This window comes from Falco rusticolus, chromosome 13 (assembly GCF_015220075.1).
Source record: "Falco rusticolus isolate bFalRus1 chromosome 13, bFalRus1.pri, whole genome shotgun sequence".
Lineage (NCBI taxonomy): Eukaryota > Metazoa > Chordata > Aves > Falconiformes > Falconidae > Falco > Falco rusticolus.
Genome location: NC_051199.1, coordinates 28966408 through 28992077, shown reverse-complemented (window position 1 = coordinate 28992077; position 25670 = coordinate 28966408). Strand labels below are relative to the sequence as shown.

General features: G+C 48.9%; 3 protein-coding genes across 8 annotated transcripts in view; 2 read left to right on the top strand and 1 right to left on the bottom strand.

Moving 5' to 3' along the window:
- The window catches only part of KCNAB1 (potassium voltage-gated channel subfamily A member regulatory beta subunit 1), a 72545-nt gene extending 54860 nt beyond the window's left edge, over positions 1 to 17685 (top strand). For all 3 annotated transcript variants that reach the window (XM_037407636.1, XM_037407633.1, XM_037407635.1), the window contains exons 5-14: positions 684 to 728; positions 1953 to 1997; positions 2653 to 2696; positions 6367 to 6453; positions 11821 to 11906; positions 13060 to 13180; positions 13870 to 13964; positions 15509 to 15629; positions 16452 to 16540; positions 17180 to 17685. In XM_037407636.1, the coding sequence (XP_037263533.1) occupies positions 684 to 728; positions 1953 to 1997; positions 2653 to 2696; positions 6367 to 6453; positions 11821 to 11906; positions 13060 to 13180; positions 13870 to 13964; positions 15509 to 15629; positions 16452 to 16540; positions 17180 to 17269 (823 nt within the window). In that variant the 3' untranslated portion in view covers positions 17270 to 17685. The remainder of the gene's footprint in view (positions 1 to 683; positions 729 to 1952; positions 1998 to 2652; positions 2697 to 6366; positions 6454 to 11820; positions 11907 to 13059; positions 13181 to 13869; positions 13965 to 15508; positions 15630 to 16451; positions 16541 to 17179) is intronic.
- Positions 17686 to 20482: 2797 nt separating this feature from the next.
- Positions 20483 to 24431, bottom strand: SSR3 (signal sequence receptor subunit 3). Its single transcript, XM_037407637.1, has 5 exons — positions 24181 to 24431; positions 23395 to 23521; positions 22884 to 22982; positions 21725 to 21856; positions 20483 to 21027 (listed from the first exon to the last, which is right to left on the bottom strand). The coding sequence occupies exons 1-5, from the start codon at positions 24317 to 24319 to the stop codon at positions 20961 to 20963; spliced, it is 564 nt and encodes a 187-aa protein (XP_037263534.1). The 5' UTR covers positions 24320 to 24431; the 3' UTR covers positions 20483 to 20960.
- The window catches only part of LOC119157088 (TCDD inducible poly(ADP-ribose) polymerase), a 40827-nt gene continuing 39581 nt past the window's right edge, over positions 24425 to 25670 (top strand). For all 4 annotated transcript variants that reach the window (XM_037407631.1, XM_037407627.1, XM_037407629.1 and 1 more), the window contains exon 1: positions 24425 to 24603. The gene's annotated coding sequence lies outside the window, so the exon portion shown is untranslated. The remainder of the gene's footprint in view (positions 24604 to 25670) is intronic.

Genomic DNA, 25670 nt, shown 5'->3' with positions numbered 1-25670 from the left:
AGGGAGGACAGAAAAACCTATATATTTGGGTATTTGGAGCACTGAAAAAACAAAGCCAAAAAACCCCACAACCCACCCCCACCCAAAAAGCCCCACCCAACCCACAAAACCCCCAAAACCAAACAAAAACCCAAAACCAAACAAAAATACCAAAAGCAAAAAAAAAAAAAAAGGCAAAAAAATTGAACCCCAAACCTTGTGTGCTCAGCTGAAGACTGAATCTATCATTTGTGCCACTTGCTGTTGGCACAGGGTGAGAAACGTCCTGGGTAAATGAAAAGTCAGCGCACATCTTAATGGTGACAAATGGCCTGTGCCAGTGACAGCTCCCAGGCACGGATCCCAGCGCGGGGAGCTGCTCTGGCTGCAGCAGGGCTAATGCTCTCAGTGTTGCTGTGGAACTGGGAGGGAGAAGTATCCGTCCGTAATATGTGTGACTTTGGCTGATTTATGTGGTTTTGTATTTAGCATAAAAAAAATGGTGGCCTGGGACATTGTGTCCCTGGTGTGGGGACAAAGCAGCTCTGCCCTCCCTGAGCGGGTCCAAGCAGCCGCAGGGCACAGGCTGCAGGTCTGTCCCTGCAGGAGTGGGTGGGTGAGGTGCTTTGTACCCCCGGAGGGGACCCATCCTGGGCGCTGAGCATCCTCCTGTCTCCCCTCACGCGGGGCGCTCTCTCTCACAGGGCTGAGGTCATCCTGGGGAACATCCTGAAGAAGAAGGGCTGGAGGTACTGTGCTGCCGGCCGCGCTCCCTGCCGCCCGCGGGCAAGCGGGACCCCTGGGTGTATGAGAATCCTTCTGGTTTCTAAAAATGACTGGTGTTAGGTGGTGCTGGCCTGGGAGTGGGTGCTGCTGTTTCCAGGTGGTGCCGGGAGCTTGCATGTGCGATGGTCCCATGCCCAGCGAGCCAGACCTTGCAAACACCAAACAAAAATGCTCTCCTGTTTTTTGGGGGGAACACACATCTGGCTTCACGAGGCTGTGCTCACCAGCCTGTGGTGCTGCCTCAGCCGGTGCACCAGAGCACCGTCGCTCTGCGTGGTGTGGATAATGCAACTCCTGAGCATATCCCTCATCACTGCCGTGCATCAAGCCAGATGATTTCCGTGTCGGCATCCTCATCTGTGTACATAAGATCATGTATTAAGAATGCAAATCTGTGATGGGCCTTCATCTTGGGTAGCCTGGGAGGAAATGATACCTAACTTAAGTGATGCACATTAGCATATGTTGTGTGGTTTTAAGAGCATTTACATAATCTTTAAAGGCCTCCCTTGCGTGTCATATTCAGCCTTCATCCGAAGAATGGCTCTAGTAGTGCTCGCTCCAAAATCAGTATCCCCTGTGTAAGAGGGATGATTGCTCAGTAAGAAATATTCTAGATACTGTGGAAGAAAAAAATTAAGTCCAACAAAAGCTGGAGAAATTGCGGTTGGTACATGTACAGCTATGCAGCAAGACAGTTTGCAAATGATAAATCTTTGATTTAATATCCCATGGGAATTTATAGATTAATTCAGTGAATGTATCACTCTTGGAGTTTTAATAACTCCGGGAATACTGCATGATAATGAGAAGCACTGGACTTGGGTACCAGTAGGGAATAGCGCTGTAGCCCTCAGTTAAGGACTCTGGAGATTGCTTACTCCACAGTTAAAAATGTAAATTTTTTTTTCCTTTTTTGGTCACTTCACTTGTATTAGCTTTGGTTTCCAGACACCACCCTGGGGTTGCTCCCTGCGTGCAGCAGACCTGAGCACGGGAGAAGTAGCCTGTTGTAAAAAGGGTTATAGTGAGGTGCAGGCACCCACACTGAGCCCAGGGCTGGGGAACTGGGCACAGCCACCTCTGCGGGAAGCCACAGTGCTGCTGCCTCTTGATGGGCAGCATCCTTCCTTAGGTACTTATAATTTCTTTTTTTAACACTAATCATTTTTCTGTTCTGTTTGCAGGAGGTCCAGCCTGGTCATAACAACAAAGCTGTACTGGGGTGGAAAGTAAGTCTCACAGTTACTTGTAACGGTGTTTGCTACTGCATGCTTTTCCCTTTTACTGCTGTACAACCAGGTGGAGATTAACAGCACCTCAGAGGAGTGGTTTGTTGCTGCTGTTTTCTTTCTCCGTATTTTGGCGAGTCCTTTCTGTAGTCGGAGCCCGGCAGGGGCAGCAGCCCCCAGCAGGGGCCGGGGTGCTGGGGTGGTGCACTCCTGCCCAGAGCATCCCTGTGGCTCTGGGACCTGTAACTACCGGGGTGGAGGCTGCCTTGCTCTGAAATTGCAGCAGTGTCAATGAAGCCTCAGTGCTGGGAGGGTGGCCAGGATGCAGCCCCATCCTCGCACTGCTGGGCCCCTGCTGCCCTGCCAGCATCCTTACCCCTCCACCTAGGAATGTCGCTGGCAGCTTTACGCCCAGGAGACATCCACAGCAGGGCTGTTACCACGTTAAATTAACAACAGCGTTACTCATCCCAGATGCTGTTGTCTTTGAGACTGGGAACCCAAATGAGGTGTAGGGTCTCTCTGTTGTATGAGTTGTAAGTTCACCTGTGGGATGTTTAAAGCAGGACACAAAGCCAGCGCTCCCTGGTCAGGCGCTAACGACCCAAGCAATGCCGAACACCTGACAGCCATGTGCCTGTTCTTTCCTTCGCAGAGCTGAAACAGAAAGAGGGCTTTCGAGAAAACACATCATTGAAGGTATGTGTTGTGTGGGGTAGGCTCTGGCCGTGCCTCAGTGCGCTGGCATGGGCCCGGTGGGTGCAAGCGGCAGGACCCTAAGGCGAATGCTCTCCCATAAGCCAGGTCTGCTTGACCCCAGCGCTCGCTGCTCCTCCGTGCCAGCCTGGCATGAGGCATTTCCCAAGCTGGGAAAGTGCCCCAAATGCACCAAAGGATGATTACGGCTTTTTCTCAAAAAGCATGAGCAAACGCATGGCAGACAAAATGCCTTCTGTACCACACCTCTGTGCAGCAATAACCCTTTGGGGTTTTGCTCTAATAAGTGAGCGGGTTGTCCTTGGCCGGCTGTGTGTGCGTGGCTTGCAGATTTATCACTTATCTGCAGTGACCGGGGTTTGCCACGCTGGGGGTTTCATCGTTCGCTGCCTCGCATGGCTTCCTGGCAGCTTCGCACCATTGTCCTCAAGAACGGCCCAAGTCCCAGCTGCTGTGGGATGGCAGGAGGTGGGAAGGCTTAGGGGGTTTGGAGCTGCTCTGCTGACACTCCCAGCCCTTTCCTGGAGCGGCCGGGGGGTCAGCAGCAGCATGCGGTCAGCAGACGTGGCTCTGGCCACATGGTCTCCCTTGGCAGAGCCAGGAGGGATGAGGATGCGGGGCATGATGCCAGCCTGCAGAAATAGCCTTGGGAGGGCTGCCAGGTCCCATCCACCGAGCAGCCGGCTGGGAAGGGCTGTGGTTTGCTCTCAGTGCTGCTTCTTCTCAGGAGCTCAATTTTGTCGTACCTTCCCTCACCCAGCTCCTTGCATCCCGTCCTGCATCCCGCTGAGAGGCGCCCTGCACTACCTTACTCATCCATGGGGATTTATTCACCTGTCTCTGCTGGGTCTAATGCAAGCTCCTTGTCTTCCAATTGCTTTTTTTGTTCTTTCAGGTACATTATTGTTGGAGAGGGAGTGAGAGCACATACATTTTTCTGTACGGATAAATGTGTTTCGCCTACTCTGGCTCTTTCTGGAAGGCTGTTGGGCATCGGGTCAGGCACCCGGGCACAATGACCAGGGCTGTAATCATAACCTGCACAGGATTTTCATGCAGGACACAAATAGAGCAGCACCCATAAAAAGACACATTTCTGTCACATTAAGGAGCAGCGTCAGCTGTGACCTTGTCCCAGTGAGAGGTGCCAGCTTGGGCTGGCTCCCAACGGGGGCTGGATCAGACCCCAAACCTCCCCAGGAGGACCCTGGGGCTGACCACAGATTGTGACCAGGTTCCAGAGCCAGAAAAGCAGCCAGCAGCATGGGGGTCTGGGCCTGTCTTCTATATAAATCCTGAGTAAAAATAACGTGGGTTTGGTGAAAAGCTGTGTAAAGTCGTGGAAGGGAGTTACTGGGGGCATCTGGCTCCTCAGGGTCTGGGAAGCCTTTGGGGCAGGAGGGAAGCATCAGGCTTGGTACCTGTGCTTCAGGTCTCTGCAGAGGGCTTCGCATCGCCCACCTCTTGCTTTTTGACCCACTTTGCCTGCTGCCACGGAGGAATGTGCAAAACGTGTTCTTTGGGTTCCTGGGAAATTATATGCTCCGTGCTGAGGTCCCTGGGGGAGCCTGGGGCAGCGGCGGCTCCTTGCTGGGCAATGCCAGCTGGGGTCATCCAGGGCTGAAGCCCCAGGGGAACAGCACCCTCCACAAAGCAACACCCCACAAGGGCTGCAGTGATGAAAAGCCATTCTCTTTATTGCACTGGGTATGCTGGGGTAATTAGCCTCCTCTCTGATTTAGGAGATAAGCCCTATTTGTTTATGGCGGTGATTGGTTGAGCTGATGTTTGCTGCCAAGGCAAACCAGAAGAGGGATATTCAGGTTGGGCTCCGTTATTAGCGTGCCTGGCACAGGAGCAGCCGGCAGCTCAGCTCGGGCTGCAGGAGGGGCGGAGGGGGCTTTGGGCTGCGCTCAGCGGGAGCTGGCATCCGACGGCTGAGAATCAGGTTTGCCCACCAGAAAGGGCAGTTTAACTTGCGTTTGGCCATTTGCATGTTTTTGTCACCAGAATCTGTAATGGCTTGTTTATCACAGCTTTCAACAACCAGGACATGTTCCATTGACATTAAAACTTAGATTATACAGAGAATATTATTACTATATTTATATTACCCACCTGGGATATGTCGCTGCCATCCCCATCGCACCCTGGCTGATACTGTCCCAGGTGGGCTGAACGGGGCCACCAGCAAGCTGGGCGAGGGGCGCAGAGCCGCCTCCTCCCAGGGGTGCAGGTTTGCTCATCTCCCATCCCAAAGGAGCTATCTCTGCGTGATAAGGAGCATCACCAGAGCACAGTCGGGTTTGCCTCATAGTAACCAGCTCATACATCGGGGATTGTCCTGGAAGGTTTTAATTATTTAGTATTGGCAGAATTCAGCTACGTTAGGATATGACTTTCATGTTAAGGTAATGCCGGAGAAAATTTTTTAGCAACGTTTTATTGAACTTTCATTTGAATAACCCCACCATGAAGTGGTGTCTAGGCTGCTGGTGGCACTAGACCCAGAGGTGCTCAGGAAAGCCACAGCTGTGTCACAGGCATCCAAACCCATCCACATTCCATTTCTTGTGGAGCTACTTCACGAGATGATAGAAAAATACTGGCAGCAGTTGAAATAACTTTGCAGAACACATAGCAAATAAAGTTAAGGTCAACGTTAGCAATTTTCTATAAATACATTTGGCAAAAATAGGCATTTTTTTCATCCCAAAATTCAGCACACATTTTCAGACTGCTCTTTTTTGGCTCATTCTTCATGAACATTCGTAAAAACATTTTGTTCTTGGGAAGATTCATAGAAAACAAGTGTTAGAAATCCTCCTCTCTCTCTCATGCACACACACGCACGCACACTCTCCCTCTCTCTCACTCTCACTCTCTCACTCTCACTCACTCACAAGTTTTTGATGCCGCCTCCCGTCAGACCCTCGTAGGGGAGTTGCCGAAGCTTGGGCAGCCCAGGACTGTAGCTGTACGGCCTGCCTCGTCTTGCTCTGCAAAACTCTCCCTGCCCTAGGCAACGCATCGGTGGGCTCAGCTTGCTTACCCTGCAGAGAGGTGAAGCCCTCCACGGTGCTTTATCTGCCCATTGTAACGTGTCTGAGTGCCACCATCCTCCCATCGGGGCTTGCCCTTTGGGGAGGACCCCCGGGGCAGGGCTTCGTTAGGTGGGACGGGACCGGGGCGGTGTGCCCTGGGCTTGCACAGAAAGGCTCTGCAATGTCATTTAGGTTAAATTAACTCTGAACAGAAGCAGAGCCCTGAAACCTGTCCCTGGCAGCTGCCTCCTGATGGGCTGACCACGGACACGCTCGGTAACCAGTGTCTGTTCCAATCCAAATCTCAGCGTAATTAAAAAATAAAGCAAATTCTCGTGGAAGGGGGGGACTCTGCATGTGGCCGAACTGGTGTTTTCTTCTTAATATGGTAGCATAGATAGGGGACAATGTTATGCAGCGTCCTTCTCATATGGTCTGTGGTTGTGTGTGTACATGTATATGTACAAACATACGTACACGTGTGTAGAGATGCAACGAGCTCTGTTCTAGCCCCGGCGCAGGGCTGGTTCGCACCTGCCGGCTCTGTGCTGCTGCACTGCTGCTTGCGCTGACCGCGCAGGGTCATGTCTCTGCTTTGCTCTTCCCAGGGCTGAAGGCATCTCTCCAGAGGCTGCAGCTGGAGTATGTGGACGTCGTCTTTGCCAACCGGCCAGACAACAATACGCCCATGGAAGGTTAGTGGAAGTTTGAATTAAGGGTTTTAACTTGACTGATCCTGGCTTACAGGCTTAGACTGATGATGATAGGAAATGAAAACCAATTGTGTTTATTAAATATTCAGGTGGGGCAGCTTAAATGTGAAATACCTTACCCGTGATACCCTGGAGCCCTATAGATCTACCCTTCAATGAAATGAGTTTGTATCTCTTGGAAGGAAATTGAAGTTTCCTTTGTGTCCCAGTGGCAGCTTTAACATTGTTTGGCTTTTTATTTCCTTTTCCCGATTCCTTCAGATAAAGTGAACTTCTGTTTGCATTTAAGGCAGGTCTCTGTCAGAGGAAACTTGCACGTCCCTACTCCTGGTGCAGCCAGCTCTAGAGAGGAGAGCGTGCCAGCGCTGCTGTCCCCATCCTCGTCCCTGTTCCCTGGACTGCCGGTGGCGTGTGCTTCTCCCGGGGCTAAAACCAGGGGCACAATCCAATGAGTGGTCAGAAAAAAGGAAGAACTGGCAAGCTGTAGGGTTCACTGCCCCAAGCACAGGAGCAGCACAGGCTGAGCTTCTGGCCGAGGGGCTGTGTGAGGACAAGCTCCCCCCCGGGCACAGCAGGGACGCCCAGGCACAGGGAGCAGCGGTGCTCTGCCCAGGGCTGGGCTCAGCCCCTTGTCCTGCTGGGGAACAGTCCTCATTAAATTCAGGGAACGAATTTAGGAACTTGCAAGAACAGCAGTGTCTTGTGGGTTTTTTGGTTTGTTTTTTTTTAAAAAAAATGGTTGGATACAGAAGTGCTGAGGTGCTGACAGACTGACTCCTGTTCTCACCTCTGCCATCAAGAGTGGTTCCAAAGAATGTTTATCAATATGGTGATGGGCACTTTATATATAAAAATAGAAATATATATATAAAAACATATATAAAATATACATATATGACTTTCATGTTAAGGTAATGCCAGAGAAAGATTTTAGCAACACTTTATTGAATTTTCATTTGAATATCCCTGCCATGAAGTGGTGTCCCGGCTGCTGGTGGCACTAGACCCAGAGATGCTCAGAAAAGTCGTGAAAAGTCACTCTGGGAAGTGTCTGTGTTTTTTAATTACTTTTCCTAATTGCTGATAGCCATACATGCATGGCTGGTCCATGGCTGGACGGCTCGGTTATCCAGGAGCCTCCATCGCTCTGTTTTGGGCTAGCGCCCTATCTGGTGGGCACCAGCTCCTGTTCCTTCTCTTTTCCCCTTGGAGCTAACGCAGCCATTCGCACTGTGGCAGAAGATCAGCTTCATAGCTAAATAAAAAATGTGAGAAGACTTACAGGCTGCTGAAGCTGTCACGGATGAGTACATATAAAGCAAACAAACCTGGAGCTTGACAGGTCACTTCGAAGCTCCTGGCTTGAGTCTCAGTGGTCGTGACACCTACTCCCTTCCCAAGCGCGGGGCTGCATGACCTGGCGTGAACCCTGGAGGGACGGCAGCACCGCTGCCCTGGCTGACCAGCGCCCGCGGCACCCGCTTGCGGCACTGCCTGGGGGTGTAGGACCGGTGAGGATTTTGCGGTAGCTGATGAGGTCAAGGAAGATGACATGTTGTATCTTGGAGGGAGAAATGACCTCTCCGCTCAGTCAGTTGTCATCTAAGGAGGCAATGCTGAATATATTACCCACGCCCGCGCAGCACAGCTGATTGCGGCTTTTAAGATGCTACAGATACTGGTAGCAGCGCCAGAGCTTGGCAATAAGGTATAAACTGTGGTGCTTGGTGAGATTTCGAGCAGGGTGAAAAAAGGGACATTTTTATTATGAATGGTGTGGTGTTGATTCTTTCTATGTACTTGGTGCTTTTTTTTCATGGTTCACCTACTAAGCCACTTCTATCCCAGAGCATCTGTTGAACCATCTGTCAGTTCTGCGCTCTCTGGCGTGTGCAGTAAGTGCTGAGCTGCCTCCGCAAGACATGCAATCCCTGCTCCATCTCCTTACATGCCTATGCTTTTCCCACGAGTAAATAGCCGCTTCTGATGGAGAGTGGTTGGTAGGTAACCTTCAGACGTCCCCTGCTTGTGCTGCTCGTGACAGCACGCGAGGGTCCCGCTCCAGCAAGCAGCACGGTTGCCTGCGGTAAGGTACAACCCAATGAAGGATAGACTTCCAATGTGCGTTGTGTTTTCCTCGCTTGCTGCATGCAGGTGAGGTTCCTCTGCTCTCACTGCTGTGATGCGTGTGCCCACGGGCATCAGCAGGCGGCGGAGCAGCCGCTCACCTGGGGGTCCCCAGCCGCAGCAGGGTCGCTCCCCGTCGCCCGCGCTGCTGCCGGCCCCGCTCGGGCTGCCTTAGAAGGCATGGGGGACGCAGAGCTAATAAGAGAAGATGAGCGTTTAATACAGATTTCTTTATCGTAGGCAACTCTGGTCCCCAAAGGGGCAGGCAAAGCTTGCTTAATGTGAAAATCAGAAATGTATTTACCTTTCTTAAAAGTCTCTGAGCAGACTAAAAAAGCTTTCCATTGTAAAAGCAATACAATATTAGCTTCAAGGAGCATCTGGAGATGAGTATCCCGCTCAAAGCCCTTTGCATAACCCTGCAGGCAGGCCCTTGGTCCCTGTTCAGGGCAGCCGTGTCCCCCCTTGCCCAGGGCTGTTCCTGGGGCAGGCAGGTGAGGGGCTGCCCTCGCTGGGCTCAGCCACATGTGGGGCCATCCTGTGCCTGGGGGACCCCGCCAGCGCCTGGTCCCCCCGTGCTGGGACCTCTGGAGATGGGTGATGGGAAGGGCCTGGGTTCTCTCCTGAATTTCGGCAGGTTTCATGCCTTGTTAGTCAGGCTGGAGAGCTGATCCCCCAACTGTGCTAGCAGATGCTTTTTTTCCTCATCCCAAGTGGTTTTCCCAGCAGCAAGCAGGGCAGCTCTGGCCGAGGGGAAGGAGGGTCCCTAGGGTGCCCCGGTGAGACCCTCTGTTGTCACAGTGCTGGGGGAGTTGCATCAGCCAGCCCACAGCCCTGACAAGCAGGGAGGGAAGGTGGTGTGGTTCCTGTCAGGGAACTTTAAGCCACTTCAAAATTATTATTATTATTATTATTATTTTGCCACTGAAAGCTGTTTTCTGGGGTTTGAAAGATCCATTTATATTTTTTTAAAAAATATTCCCTTCTTAAGCGATGCCATTTGTGCCATCCAGCTGGCAGACCGAGTGATCCAGACATGTGCTCTTCACAATCCATCCCATCACCATGCCCATGGGAGCAGGCTCTGGTAAACAAGAAGAGATATAGATATATATATATACTTTTTTTTTCTTTTTTTTTTGAGTTGACTTCAGTTTTTCTTGAAAGGACTAGAGGTGGGAGAAATGGAAACAACCATGGACTGAAATGTGTAAGAGGCGTATGATGAAATGCTTATCAAAATTCCTAAACGGTAGTGTGGCAAAAATAGAAACCTAAAGGCAGAGAGAAGCTGGGGCTGCCGGGGAGGGAGGGATTGCCGTGCAGCTGCCCATCACACACCGCGCGCCTCGGGTAGCTGCCTGATAGCGGGGCGTTTTGTTGGGCTAGGACATGCCCAAGAATAAAATGCTTAGAAATAGAGAAAAGTGTGACTTTGGCCAAAATGAAAGAGGGGGGAAAAACAAAAAGAAGAAAACAATATTTGGCATTTGAACTCTCTTCTTCATCAGGGGAAAGACTCCTCAAGCCAATGTGTCCCTTGAGAGGAAATCTCCCCTTCCCGTGGGAAGGCAGGAGCTCAGCACAAGAGGCGCAGAGTCTCATGTACAGCCCTCTGAGGTTATAAATGGAGACTTCATCATCTTTAGCTGCTTGTCGCTGCCTGCAGAAGAAATCTCACAATAACATCAAGATTGGCAGTGTAATCTCCCCTCTGCCAAGCTCCCTTTCTTTTTTTCTTTCCATAAATAGGATGAGAATCCTCATGATATAAAAGGCAGCTCATCTTGATCTTGAGACAGCAGTGCCCAGATTCATTGTGCCAGTAACAGCAGGCACGCCAAGGGATTTAACAGGCCCACAGGGCTCCTCCGCGCAGCCCTGTGCCTGACCAGAGTCATTTCATGTAGTTTGATGGGTCAGAAATCAATGGTGTAGGTGTGGAGTACGGGTTCCTTGCCGCTTTCCCAAGGGAAGAGCACACTGAGAGGTGGCAGCACCCACTGACTGCGGGGTGCCTTGTGCGGTACTGGGAGTGGTGACTAAGTGTGAATTATTTTTTTATTACTTTTTTTTTTTTTTTTTTTTTTTGCTTCTCTGAGTGAGTTTAGCCCATTTCTCTCCATTTAAATGATGTGCTGCTAGTGGCCAGTGTAGTGCCAGTGCCCTGGCAGCCACTGCTCAGCTCCAAAGGGCAGGGAGTGCCAAAGCTCAGTAAGAAATATGAATTTATTACTGCAGCCAGGGCAGTTATTTATGCTCTCATAGTTGCTCATGAGGACTGTCCCCCCCGGGGCTGCAGACCCCACTAGTCCCCAGACCCTCCTGCCCTGGGGACCCCACTCAGCCCCTGGCTCCTCTGCAGCAGCGATGCGATGGGCACTGCCTGGATCCCCATACACCATGTACCCAGCAGACTGCTTCCAGGCAGAAATAAGGCTGAAAAATGAGCTGCAAGCAGTAAGCAGGGACTATTTTATTTATAGCATTAGCAAGGCATCCTACCAGGCTCTGCAACCTCCCATGAAACCATGAAGATAGACAAGTTTTTCTCCTTTTCTCACAAGCTAAAGTTTATAATGGGGTTTTCCCCTGCACAAGAAGACGGGGCTGCTCAGCAAAGGTCTGACGGATGGAAATTAAAGATGCTGTCCTGGTGCATGCAGCCTCGCAGGCTTCCACCTTCCCAAAGGAGAATGAGGACCACGGGACTGCTGCGCTGAGGAGCGGTGCTGGGTTTTGCAGAGGTGCTGCCTGATCCTCCTGTGGGCAAGGGGCCCTCGGCAGAGCAGGGTTCAATCATCCAGTTTTGCAACTTTATCCTCAGCATCCCAATATTCCTTGTAAAAAGAAGCAGCACCAGATATAGGCTTTTAGTAAACAAATTTTAAAATAAATGTAATTGATCTTTTAGTTTATTTTTCGACTGTGCTGCCCTCTTGTGTTAAATTTTAAAAGAAATATTATTGTAAGGAGGTGGTAGGCAATAGCCAGTTGGTAAAGGCAGTTTTTAAACTGCAGGATAGGATAAATGTCTTTTCATTTGTACTGTCAATGCTTTTTCATCCATGCTTGAGAAAGAGGCGCAGCAGAAGTAGTGTTTAATGCAAAGCTGCTCAGGCTTGTCAGCACACTAGGCATTTCTAAGTGGCTTTGGGAGGATTTGGTGCTGAAAAATTGGCCTCTGTGCAGTTCTCATACTACTTTTTTTGCCTCCTTTAGAAATTGTCCGAGCGATGACACATGTAATAAATCAAGGCATGGCGATGTACTGGGGAACGTCGCGCTGGAGCGCTATGGAGATCATGGTAAAGTCGATCTTTAGGGAAGCGCTGGCACTCGGTAGTTCTCCGTCCGTCCAGGCTGCAAGCGCCTGCTGGAAGCCATGCTGGGAGCTGAACCACGAGCGTGTGACTGGGCTGGGGATGTCTGCGTTTTACTCCATCCAACACCTTTTCACCTAAAATAGTTTTAAAACCCCTTCTCTAATGAGCCTGATGTTAACTAGAAGATGGACTGATCTAGTGGTTTGGGGGTCCTGGCTGGTTTAATGGGGGTTTGTTTAATTCTAGTTTTATTTGGTTGACTTCAAGACTTTTGGTAAAGGGCCTGTTTGATGTCCATGCCCGTGGCCACTGCTGCCCCATTTAAGACGTGGCTCTCAGCAGCAGCCCCATGACCTGTGGGACCATCGGGGCTGCTGCCGCGGTGGGAAGGGTCCCTGTGCAGGGGAGAAGCCCCCACGGGCGGCACCGCTCTGAACATGTTGTGTCCAGAGGTGCAGATGGGAAATACCCCTGCCTGGCCGTAGGGACCTCCTCGTTGGCTTTACCTCAGAAACCCTAGGCTGGGGAACCAGCACCCAGACAGCTTGTCCTTAACGCTTCCTCAGAAGCATTTGTTGTTGCTCGGAGAAGTGGTGGATGCCTCATCCCTGGAAATGTTCAAGGCCAGGCTGGACGGGGCTCTGAGCGGGCTGCTCTGGCTGGAGATGTCCCTGCTCACTGCCAGGGGTTGGACTTGGTGACCTTGGGTCCTTCCCACCCAAACTGTTCTACAGTCCTGAGAGATGCCAGGAGCGTTCTGCCAGTCCCTGCTTCTTGCAGCGGGGTCAAAACACGATAAACAATCTCAGCACCCACCATCTCAGCCGGGCAGTTGTTCGGCTCACTGCTGAGCCGGCGCAGCAGCTTGGGGCTGGCAGCGGCAGGGGGTGGGCACGTGCCCTGCTGTGGTGGGCGCGGGGGCAGCGGGGGAGCAGCACAGCCAGCAATGCGGCTGCATCTCTGCCTTGGCATGGCGGTGTGCGTGGGGACGTGCTAAGGGATAGCCCTTGCGAAGGCAGAGTGAAGCTTGGGTTCGTCGTCTCCTGTACGCTCAAGGAGCGCTGGCTGGTAGGTTCTATCCTACAAGATGCTTTTCCTTAACCTAGTCGTTTATCTACTGACTTCTTTTCTGCAGGAAGCCTACTCCGTAGCCAGGCAGTTTAACATGATACCACCTGTGTGTGAACAAGCTGAATACCATCTTTTCCAAAGAGAGAAAGTGGAGGTTCAGCTGCCGGAATTATATCACAAAATCGGTGAGTCTGAGACTGCTGTGCCTGCCGGCTATTCCATTTGCAGAAAGAAACAGAGCACGGGCTGATCTGGGGCTCTAGATGGGAACAGTGCTCTCCTTCCCTGGGCCTGGAGGGGACAGACGCGCATCTATCTAATGACTCAAGAGAAAAACCGGCTTACTGTGCCTCTGATAGAAATAGGTGTTAATTCCATGGCTGCTTCTTACTCTTCAAGCCTCCTGCAGCCCCGGAGGTGCCACCTCTGTCCCACATCGGAGGACCCTGATGCCTCCTGGGGGGTCTCCGGCCATGGTGCCCGGCACGGCTGTGCTGGGGGCTGTGCTGGGGGGTGGCCAGGAGCTGGTGCCCCTGCCAAGCAGAGCCAGGATGAGAAGGACATGAGGGTGCCAGGCAGAGCGGGCGTAGGAGATACCTGGTCAGGGGTCAGGAGTGTGGGTCCTTCGCTGCAGCAGGAGCCAGGGTGGGGCTGGGGCTCTCACAGTGAGGTTTTGGATGAATATGCTGATCGGTGTATTCATCAGGGCACCAGCAGCATCTTCCTGGGAGGCACTGACCAGGTGTCCCTGCCAGCAGCAATGGAAGCAATCAGCAATTGTTTTGCTTGTATTTTTTTAACTGAAAGTCCTATTTTTGATACAACTCTGATTTCCTGCAGTCTCCTGAAGCCTCCTTCTCTGTTTTCTCTGCAGGAGTCGGGGCAATGACTTGGTCTCCACTGGCCTGTGGGATCATCTCAGGGAAATATGGCAACGGTGTCCCTGAAAGCTCAAGGGCTGCACTAAAGGTATATTCTTTTTGCACGTTTGAGAAAAGTAAATGTGCTGCTTCTGTGAGGGCAGGAAAATAACAAAGGGAAAACAGATCCCTCATGCAAAGGCTGGCCTGTGTGCTGCTGTATTGATAGATCCGCTCAGTTTCTCTGGCAACCGTACTCCAAAGTACGGGAGAATCTGGGTTATAAAGACGCTCGCATTCCCATCACTGTGAGCTGATGGCTGCGAGCTGGTTGTGGGGCAGCACGTGACTGGAGCCAGGCGGGGGGGGTGTCTGCAAAAGTATGTTGTCACCACCCTTACATTGACTGGACACCATCAGCGAGAGGACACAAGCCCAGCAGTTCTGTTGTCCATGATGCTCCCAGCTGTTGTGAATCGATGCAGCTGCTGTGACTTCAAACCCTCTTAACCACGGAGTGGGTAAAACAGGCTTGGACATCGCTTTTCTGCCCACATGTCCCTGGGCACCAACCCACCAGGCAGCGAGTGCATGGGGGCGAGCCACGGTGGGAGCTCAGCCCCGCAGCATCCCTCCAGGGAGCCCTGCAGCAGGGCAGGCCCCCAGCACCCCACAAAACTTGGGGGTCCTCTGTGGTCCCGCCCTTTGCCAGGCAGGGCAGCAGCCCTCTCTAACAGGTTTTAGCATTGCAGCATCATCACCACAGCACTCAGTTGCTCCAACGATTATCCTGATTTTATTCTTATTGGGGGTTATGGGGTCTCCTTCTATACATGCCCATGGCAGGTGTATTATTCAACAGTTTGAAAAACAGCAGACCACTAGAATGTCACAGATTTGAAAAAAATGGTATTTGAGCCTCTGTATCAGCTGATGGGCAAAAGCCAATGCTGCCTGACAAGTGCCAGCAGACTGACGCACATCCCTGTGCTGGTTTTTGTTCATCTTGGTGCTTTTTAAAGGAAAGATGCAGTCTACATTGACTTACTTACAAAAGGCAGCATTTTCAAATGTGGTATTTCATTGCATTTGGGATTTTTTTCCAAAATAAAATGTATTATTAACATTTAGTGAAAGCTAGCTAAGAAGGTAGCATCACAGAGAGGGATCCAAACTAAATTGATGAGAGTGAAGCAGAATCAAGTCTCCATTCTGGAGCTGGGAGAATGGAAATCTCAGCTTCATTTAATTAATTTTCTAATCTTGAATGGTAATAATAAATCTTGAGCAAGGTCAGATGTTCTTTCACCATTTTGGGGGGAGGGGGTCTGTGTCAAAATCTTCTCAAGTTGACTAGTATTTCACTTTTTCCCACTCTACGATGGGATTCAGTGGTCCAAAAATAAAGCTGAGGAGGTTCCCGCTTCCGGACTGAATCCACCAGTGGCGTAAAGCCAGAGAGAGACAGTCAGGCTCCCACCAGAGACGTCCTGGTCCTGTTGTAATTGCTTCGGGTAGCAAAGCATCGTGTTATTTAGCTTCCATTACCTCCTGGGTTGGATATGGCTTTTTAAGAGCTGTTTGTAATTGCCTTAAACTTTCCATTTTGGAAGATTAAAGCTAACAGTCGATTGCAATGTAATTCACCTCCAGTGCTACCAGTGGCTGAAAGAGAAAATCATCAGCGAGGAAGGCAGGAAGCAGCAGGGGAAGCTGAAGGACCTGTCGCCCATCGCCGAGCGCCTCGGGTGCACGCTGCCCCAGCTGGCTGTCGGTAGGTGACAGGGCGGGCGACGACTGTCACTGCTGTCACCAGCACTGGACCCAGCTCGTGTTCCCGTAGTGCGAAGGGAAATACTCTGCAATGCTGGCAGAAAGTTGGTGCCTTACGGGCTGGTGAGAGCAGAGTGCAGGCGAGATCCTATGCAGACCCCTACAGCCAGGGGAGCTCTGTAAGTGCTCCTGACATCTGTTAAGTATCGGGATGGTTAGGTGAATGTGGCACAGGCAAAGGTGTGTCGCCTTTCAAACAGGAGCAAGGATGGCTTTATCTTTGCCAGTATCTATAGATCTGTTTATTATTTAAAATGCTTAAATGATTATTTGCTATCAGGGCTTATGGAACAAAATGCAAGAAGGAAAGACTGAAGGCGGACAAAGCAACAGCTCATTAGGAGAAGGCTAACCCAAACCCAGGGCACCAACGCGTTTCAAGGAACACAGTAAAAGAACAAAACACACTGTAGGATATTAAAATGCTGTGTATTGTTTTTGAGGTTACCCTCGGTCCGCTAGCCTCACGCAATAATAACATTCTTTTACAAAAAATTTAAGTGGTAGATTTAAAAATTACTTGAAATAAGATTGTTTCCAGCATCATCATCACCAGGCTTTGATTGACAAGAGGTCTAGTGTATCTTGGGCCATCCTCGGGGCTCCAGCCCTGACCTCCCTGTTTCTCCGAATGGTCCCTTCACGGGTGGAAGCCGGCAGTTACTCGGCTCTGTCAGACAGAAGCTCTGACAGGCATTAGGATCTGGAGTAATGCCATGTCGCAAAGCCTATGTTCCTGACCAACTTGTGACTTTATTCCCAGCATGGTGCCTGAGAAATGAAGGGGTGAGCTCCGTCCTTCTGGGATCTTCCAACCCAGAGCAGCTGATAGAGAACCTTGGAGCCATACAGGCAAGTGCAGGTGGTGGTGGCACCTCAGCCCAGTGGTGGGCTACTGTTCAGCTCCCTGTGCGGGTAACACCAGCATGCCTTGGTACCAGCACCCTACTTCTTTTAATATAGTTTTAATACTTTGTATCTTGTTTCAGGTGTCTTCCAGTTCTAGTTATGCACATTAATTACGCAAACCTATGGTGTATCCCCATGACTTGGCACCATTTGCAGTAGTTACAGCTGTATCCAGTAACAGAAGGGTGGCACCAGCAGGTTTAATGTACCTGAAAAAGCAACAGACCGAATTGCAGGGCATGTTGTGATATATTCTGTGCTAAGTCTTCTGTGGGGCACGTGTCACTTGCACCCACCTTAATTATTCTCTGTTGCTTTTCATAATAAGAGCTTCCCGTGGTGCTCTTGCCACCAGCTTGCTTTCCACTGCAGCTGGGCAACACCGTGCATGTGAAGTTTCAGAGTACTTCTGTGATTCTCTCACTGGGTAAAGATACTGCAGCCATTTTTCCTTTAAGGCAGAAAGGTATTAGATGGATGTTTAAAAACCCAGAGGAAATGTTGTTTGATAAAATTTAGATTTAGATTTGGAAAAACCTTTAATGGAAGCTTGATTAAACATCAGTTTTCTTCTACCCCCAGGTCCTTCCAAAGATGACATCCCATATTGTAAACGAAATAGATAATATTCTGGGAAATAAGCCCTACAGCAAGAAGGACTACAGATCATAATGCAATGCATGAATTACCTGGACTGCATGGTTTAAAAAGTGCTCTGTACAGAAGTACAGTCCCGAATTAATATCCGGTCATGAGAATCATTCAGCAGCTTGCTGCTTGGTGTCTACTGTCACTGGATCCTTTGAGATGTGTGCTGTTGCTACTAATCTGCAGTGAAATTTAAAAGCACAGTTATCTCTCTTCTAACCAAGAATGATCTTGTATTTTCTTAACTTCAACTGAATTCATTTTTTACTTTACTCTTAGCACCTCATGCTTGTGCTGTGGAAAACACTTGTAAAGCAAAAAATAATTTATAACCTTCAGGTACTTGGTAATTAAAGAAGGATGTACAGATCTATTTTTTCAATGAAGAAAAGCCAGACACAATTTAAGGTTTTAATAAAACCATATTTGGGAAATCTCAACTATAAAGTTTCTTCAGGTTAACAGATAGAAGGGGCAAGCTCAGATTTTCTGTTCTCTTTTTTATGCTGAATATAAGCTTTAGATTTTGTTTGTAGTTGAATAAAGGATGTAATACGGAGAATTAGTTAGAAATTAGATAGCTCAGCTCCTAACTATACAATTACTTCAGCTGTGGAGTGCTCATAGGACATATTTCTGAGTACAAGACAGAAGAGCACAGGTAGAAAACCCAACCTCGCATGTCAGGTTAATAAAAACAACAGCTGTTTGCAAATTCTAATGTTAAGTTAACCTTAAACCATGAAAGCCATGATAAAATATTGGGTTTTGCATCTATAGAAACCTGCCTCTACTTCTGCCTGCTTGTAGACAGAGCTATTGCAAATTTCAATATTCATGAGCTTTTAAGGATATAGATACTTATAAATACATATATAATATATGGCTGCTGAAAAATACCAGAAAGAAAATCAGGTACGTAATTTGGTGGAAGGCTACATTTGCTTTAACTTGTTCTGGAATCGGGCATAAGTAAATGCATAGTATTTTTAAGACACATTTTAATCAGGTAGTTTTTTGTGAGCATTTCATCCCTCTACAGGAGTTGATAGTAAGCATTTATATATTGATTTGCCCATCTTAAGACCCGTGTCATAGTTCACCATGAGTTTGCTTTGTAAAACACATCTATGATTTCAGTAGCTGTTTCTCACTCGTATTGAATCGTGTACTTCGGGCACTATTTCCTAGGGGGGTACAACTATGTACAGTATTTGTAGGACCCTTGTATTCTAGTCCCCTTAAATCCAGGATATCTGCAGAGCGTGCACAGTGTTCACGAGCCATGTGAACAGATACTAATACTTGAGTTGTCTTCTCCTGTATTTAATCCCATGAGCTATGGTATGTGTAAATGAACTTAGCTACTGTATATCCAGAAATGCAGTCTGACTTCGACTTCTGCTTGGACACAATAAAAGCATTTTGTGCATCTAATTTTATACTTAAGAGACCTGTTACTAATGGTGAGACTGATTTTGAAACAGCAATGGTTTACGTTGAAAATGGGTGTGTATCATTCCACAGGGACACGCTAATCCTCAGCGCTACCTGGGCCAGGCAACGGACAATGACCTCGGGCCAGAGGAGCAGGTACAGCCGGGGAGCGAAGGGCTGGGCTGGCTGTGCGTCTCGGAGAAGGTACTTCTAGATGTTAAGTCTCTTGAGGCAGACATCAGGTGAATGTAACATTTTGGCCTGAAGTTAACAGAACGTGACCAACATGACCAACAGTACAACTTAATGTTCTCTCTCCCCCTTCTCACACTCATGGGAATCCAACAACGTATTAAAAATACATCAATTCCCAACGTTCTTTTTTTAAAAAAAATTGAAAATGAGATGGCATTTGCCCTTACTTAGAGCAAAAGCTTAAGTCAGCTTGCCTAATGCTCTGAGGGCAATGGGATGCCCAGCAGTAGCCCATCCTTAGGCTAACTTTTGGCATTATACCACAGAAAGTGGGTGGAACTTGCAGTGGGGATTGCAAGGGAAAAAACAAACACAACCCTCCAGAAAAACCTCAAAAACAAATCACCCGTGACAGCAAAACAGCAACATTCAAGTCCTGTTGCTTACAGAGCAGCCAACCTTGCCTCATGTTTGATTCTGACTGTTTATAGGTCTGTTAGAAATCTGTTTTACATATGCTAAACAGACTAAAATATATACAAATTATATCCTTTACAATAAGTGATAGGCCAAGGAAAGTAAAATTATGCAAGGCAGGCACCAGCAATATGGGAAGTCTCCTTTCAGTAGCAAATAAGGAGGCAGAAGCGATAAAAGAAAAATCTACTATTTTGAGGGAAAACCACGAAGTTTATCTGGAGTGTTGAATGACCGACCAGAAAAGTAATTTCAATGGCACCTCTAAAGTGCACCACAACTGCTGGAATTTTCATGATGTAAGCACATGAAGAGTACTATCTGTACTGGGAAGCAAAGTAGAAGTAACTCAAGCAGTGGAGAGTTGAGATTGAAGACCCCCATCCAACCCCCAATCCCAAAGGATGCTGAGTATTAATAGTCAGCAGGCACTGGGTCATTAGGTAATAGTTTTGTGAGACTGCCCTGGTTGCGTTTGTCAGAACTAGAGAAATCACAAACTCTGCATACTCTAAGGCAGGCCAGATACACTGTCTCCTGCACTCCAGAATCTTCATTTTTACTCTATTTTACATAAATACAAATCTCATTGAAGTTAAGATCAGCAAAGTCATTGTTACATTAAATCTGATTATAAGCTTTCTCTTTCTTCCCTGCTTAGGATTCCAAGTCTGTAATGGCAGTATCTGTAACTTTTACAATAGAATTCCATTAACAGTAGCAGAGTTTAGCATTTAACTTAAGAGCGGCTTCACCAATAGCATGAAAAAAAGGATTATCTGATAAACCCATCATAAAGAGCTAGCTAAAGCATTTTTATTAAGTTGTGCCAGGCAAACTGGCACTGTTTTATATTTATTTATGACTTTAGAGATGAAAGGGGGGGGAGACGATGACGGGACCAGAAAGTATCAAACCACTTCAGAAGTATTTTTTTAGGAAGTTTAAGATTTGTCCTGACTCTGAGTTACTTAAAAATGAGGAGTATTTCCAACACATACAGTATGTACACTAACTTGTAGAAGACTCCTCTCTCCTAGAGGCAGAAAGATTTGACAAACCTACACACACTGCTTGCCCATGAACATACCAGGGATTTTTAAAAATTAGGAATGGAAATACAAGGAATCAAATGACAAAAAAGCGCCTCCTTTTTATTAAAACTTTTCAAGTTACAATGATAAATGGTGGATTGTCACTTTTCATCACCAGTGAGTTTGGCTCTTGTAACAGTCACCAAACTTAGAGGGGAAGTCTGTTAGGGGGTTTAAGTGTAACTATTTGGCCTGCTGTGTAGCAGCCCACTACGCTGTACTTGCCTAGTAGTTTGTAGCACCATCACACCTACGTGGTGCTTTGGAAAGGTTATGTTTGGTAACTGCTCACACGCTGTTTCCTTGCTAGGTAAGTAAAAAAAATCATCAATTCTGTTATTGAATAATGTGTAAAGATCCCAAGAGTAAATATAATTCCTTTTGGATTCAAACCCTCCCCCCATACCCTCAAGCAGTCACATTATAAACAAAAAATGTATTCCTATTCCACCCTTAAGCTTTTGTATGATAGTTGAACCCTCTCACAGAAATGAACTGCTGTGGGGTTTTATCTACTTGGAACCTGTAGATAGCAGAGCAATCAGTCCAGATGAAGCACTTATAGAAAGAATGTAGTTTCTGTAGGGAAAAGGTTAAGGACATATACTTGTGAAGCACCACTTCTTTTGCATAGAACACTTAGTACAAGTTTTATGAAAAACAAGCAATTGAAATGGTCTTTGTCTACGAGTTTTGAAATTGCAACATCATCACTTGAAATATAGCTTACAATCAAGGCTGTTAGCAGGACGCTGACATTGTACTTCACCTCAAAATTAAGACACGCCTAAAGTTTACCCTGTTCTCTTAAAAAAGTGTTTATAAATATGCTTAAATACAGAAGATCTTTAATTAACATACGTGGCCCTGACTGGCAGTACTTATTTGCTTAAGTAACAATTTTGCTTGTGAGGTTACTGAAACTAAACAATCCTGTGGCGTAAGAGCACCTGACAATTAACCACTGCTGCAGCATCCTGTAAGAACACAAGCCACCTCCTCATTCCACAATTACAATTGTTAACAGCAAAGCCCTGAGAGTTTCTGTGTATCGTCCAACCAGTATCTTTAAAGCAAGATGTTAAACATTTAGATGACGGGGACTTTTTTCTTTTTGACACCTCTATTTTTACGTTACAGTGTTTCTAAGCTGTGATACTACAACAAACTGCAGGCACCAACAGAGTAATCTCATAACCCACATGAGAAGCATAGCTACTATTGACAACAAATAGGAGTAAGACTCCAGTTGTTTCAAGCATGACATAAAGGATACACAGTGGGGTTGAAGTTCTTCAGCACAAAAAATGAAGCAATGATGACCAAGACCAGAAAGAGAGTATTGTTGTAGAAGATGGAAAAAGTCGTTGCTTCATAGTCTGCAACTTCATTTTTCTTCCACAGAATTCTAGGAAGAAGTTGAGACGTTATTTCAAACTTATTTAAATCCATGCATATCCTGGCACAGACACCACTGTGAAGCGATTAACACCCAGGGTGTACTAAACCACATACGGCTGCTCTTGTTATAGCTAGGTTCTAAAAGATGGAGCGCAGCAAGAACTACCAGTCAACTCATTACTTAAAGGCAAACCCCTGCATATACTCCGCACCTGTACACTTAAATGGCTTACGCTTGTTTTCCTACCAGGCACATCAAACCTAGCCCTTCATAAGTAACACTTCTTGTGAGCCTGTATCTGTTAACGTGCCACCTGCATGCCTTGCTATTAGAAATTAGAAAGGAAGATAAGGCTTTTTGCTCCAAAGACCTGACAGGTCATTACCTCATGCCTTGTACAGCCCTAATGAGCATCTAATACTAAGTGCTTCCCAATACACTCATCAGGTATAGCCTGGATATTAGTATGACCTATTTAGTTGGAAATCTGCACACTGACATGTGCCAGTGAGGGGTAACAAGTACAACCAGTGATTGCCAGTGTGGCCCAGCAGTATATGGAAATGCTATTCTGAAGGAGCCTGCGTGCCACTACGCAAAATACATCACAGTGGCCCATCCTTAAGAAAAGGAGCTTTTCTGATTTCTGAAGACAGCCATGATGCTTACTCCTCGGAGGAGTTATCAGAAGGCCTGTATACAGTAAGTTGTGTTGTTTTGCTTTGTGGCTCGAGGACTGAGAGGCTGCCTTATAGGACCTATTGATAAAGGTTTCAATGTCTGAGACCTTTCATTGATCACTCGCCTCAAAAAGGCTTTATGGATGAACAAAGAACTGACAGTATGTCAGGCGGGCTGGAACTAGATCATCTTTAAGGTCCCTTGCAACCCAAATCATTCTGTGATTCTACTTACCAGAATGCAGAAAAAAACCCAATGGCAAAGCAACAGTCCCCAACACCCTACCTAGAGCCTTAAAGACACCAGGCAGTATTATAAGAAGGGAGAGAATGAAGAGAACAGAGAGGATTACCTTTCATCCTTCTCCTTACGAGACATCTTCCTATTGTCTGCCTCAGACAACTTGCGAGTAACTTCTTTGGAAACAGCATCTTCTCTTTTCTGTGCTACTCTGTAAGAAACACCATTTACATTAGAGTTGAAAAATTAAAAGAAATCCCAACCCTGGGGTTATAGGAAGCTGTAGTTACAGAGAAGAACAAAAATTAAGCAAGACACTGAACAGTTTTTCTGAATTGAAGGGACAATAAGAAATAATTAAATTACTAAAAGTATTAGTCAACTACAGTTTGTGGCAATACCTGCTGAGAATGAAGGCATTTTTGTTATTTCGTTGTACTCTTAGCTGACAAGACTAGTCTATTTCACAATTACAAGAGAGGTAAAGGAAACCAATTAGGGGACACTTCTGTATAAAATAGATTTTGTAGTAACATTTCAGACATTCATAAAAAATGTTGGAAAAGCTGGTTTTGATGAATTATTTAATAATAATTTCTACTTCAAAGAGCCACCAAACTTACTTGTGTTTGAGAACAAACTTGACATTCTTATATGCAAAAGCTACTAGGTAGGTACTGATGAGGGTCATTACGCTATACAGGACTGCGGACTGAACCAGATCCATATGCCATATCCTCCAGTAAAGCCCTTAAAGAAAGAAAGAAAAAAAAAAGACATTTTGAGCAGTTTCGCTCTCAAAGAAAAGCGCCCCCACAGGAGTCCTACGGAGTTTATGAGCGCTGTAATTCAGCACTGGTTCTGCCAGACCGAAACCAGTTCCTGCAAAATCACTTGGAGGGCTCCTCGAACTGCCTTAAAAACCACTTTCGAACACAGATACCTGCTTTGCTTGTGGCCGAGGGGCCCAGGCTCGGTGAGAAGCCGCCGCCCGCCCGCCGGGCTCACCGGCGCTGACACGTCAGTGCTCCTCAGCGGCTCGCCCCCCCCACAGGGCGCCGCACGGCCCGTGCCCGCTGCCCCGGGCTGGCACGACGCAGCCTGCCGGGCCGCGTTCGGCACGGCACGCTGGCAGCCAGGACGCCCCGCCAGTCGGCCCAAACGGGCAAGGTGAGCCCCAGCAGCCCGGGGACCACCACCCGCAGCCGGTAGCGGGCCAGGAGCCCGAAGCGGGCCGCGGGCAGTCCCCGCTCCCCTCAGAGCCGGCCGCTTCCCCCGCCCCGGGGCATGCCGCTCACCCCCCCGCACCGCTGGGGCCCCCGCCCCGGGGCATGCCGCTCGCCCCCCGCACCGCCGGGGCCCCCACACCAGGGCCTGCCGCCCGCCCCGCCGGGACCCCCGCCGCTCACAGATGGGGATGGCGGACACGATGAAGGCGTTGCCGAAGAAGAGCGCGGAGGACTTGGCGGAGAGGTTGCGGCTGAAGTCCTGGAGGAGCAAGTCTTCCTCCGACTGCTGCCGCCCGCCAGGGCCGCCCTTGGGAGCCATAGCGGGACGCGGGCCCTGCCACGGTCAGCGTGCCGCGACTGCTTCCGGGTCAGGCCGCCAGCGGGGCGGGGGCGGGCCCGGCCCGGCCAGTAGCACTTCCGGGGCGCGGGGCTTTTCCGTTACGGCCGTTACTGCCCCGCCAGCTGTGGGCGCTGCCCCTTGTTGGTGGGACTCGGTCCCGCCGGCTCCTCGGGCGCCTCGATGCGGAGCCCGCCTGCTGCCCCGGGGGCTGCCCCGGGGGGCCGGCGGGCGCTGAGGGGCGCGGGTCCCGGTGGCTGAGGCAAGTGAGTACCCGTGGGGGCGCCGGGCTGCCGGCGGTGCCTGGACCCGTGTCGGTTTGGCCTGGGGCGTGGAGCGGACCCACTGTAGGCCCTCGGCGGTGGCCCCCTCATGGTTTTCTTCGGGAGATTCCTCAACTCGAGCCGGCCGGCCCCGCTGCTGGCGCGGCTCTGGCTCCCTGCCCGCGCCTCTGGCAGCCCTTGGGAGCGCGGCCTGCCTCCCCGCCGCACACGCACCGGCTCGGGAAGCCGTGGGGAGCGGTCCGCACAGCTTTGCTAACGGCCCACCTGCGGTTTGTCTTACTGGCATGTGGGAGCCCCCAGAAATTTCGGGGGTCAGCTAGTGTCTGGCTGGAAATTGCGGAGGGCTTGCGGCGTGATACAGCTTCAGTGGGCTGGCCCCCGTGGCCTGGGGTGCCTGCAGCGCCCCTTGTTTCCTGGGACAGCGCTTTTCCCCTTAGCATTTATAACATTGTTGAGGAAACTTCATTTAACAAAGCGTGTATCTTTTCAACTTTTCATTAAAGTCATTCTTCCTACTTGTTTTCCCCCAGTTAGTAATATTCTTTGCTTGCGAGAGAAGGTAGGTCATGCAATGAGGAGATACTAGCTGGAAATGAAATGAAATTGATACAATCAGAAATCATAATTCATTGGGATAGTTTCAGAAAACATTTAAGTGCTGTAGGACTCTGCCTTTGAACCTTGTAATAAATTTCCAAAGACCAAACTGAGAGTGAATTTACGTGATTCACAGTGTGCTAGCAGAGCAATGCCACTAATGTCTCCTTATCTACAGGCAGCTATGGGGGTCACCCTTCTGCTAGCGAGACCTTCCTTCGTGGCTTGGAAATACCTCTCCAGCAGGGTTTCCCAAGCTGGGGTAGCTGACACGCCAGCCCATCAGATGAGGCACAGTAGCTGAGTACCAGCAGAAGCAGCCATGCCCGTGCGCAGAAGGCGGGGGGCAGCTCTCCAGATGCCACAGCCGGGGACCCCGGCCTTGCCCCCTCATCGACCCCCAGCTCCTCATCACACGGGCGGTGGTACTGGCCCGTGGTCCCGGTCAGGTG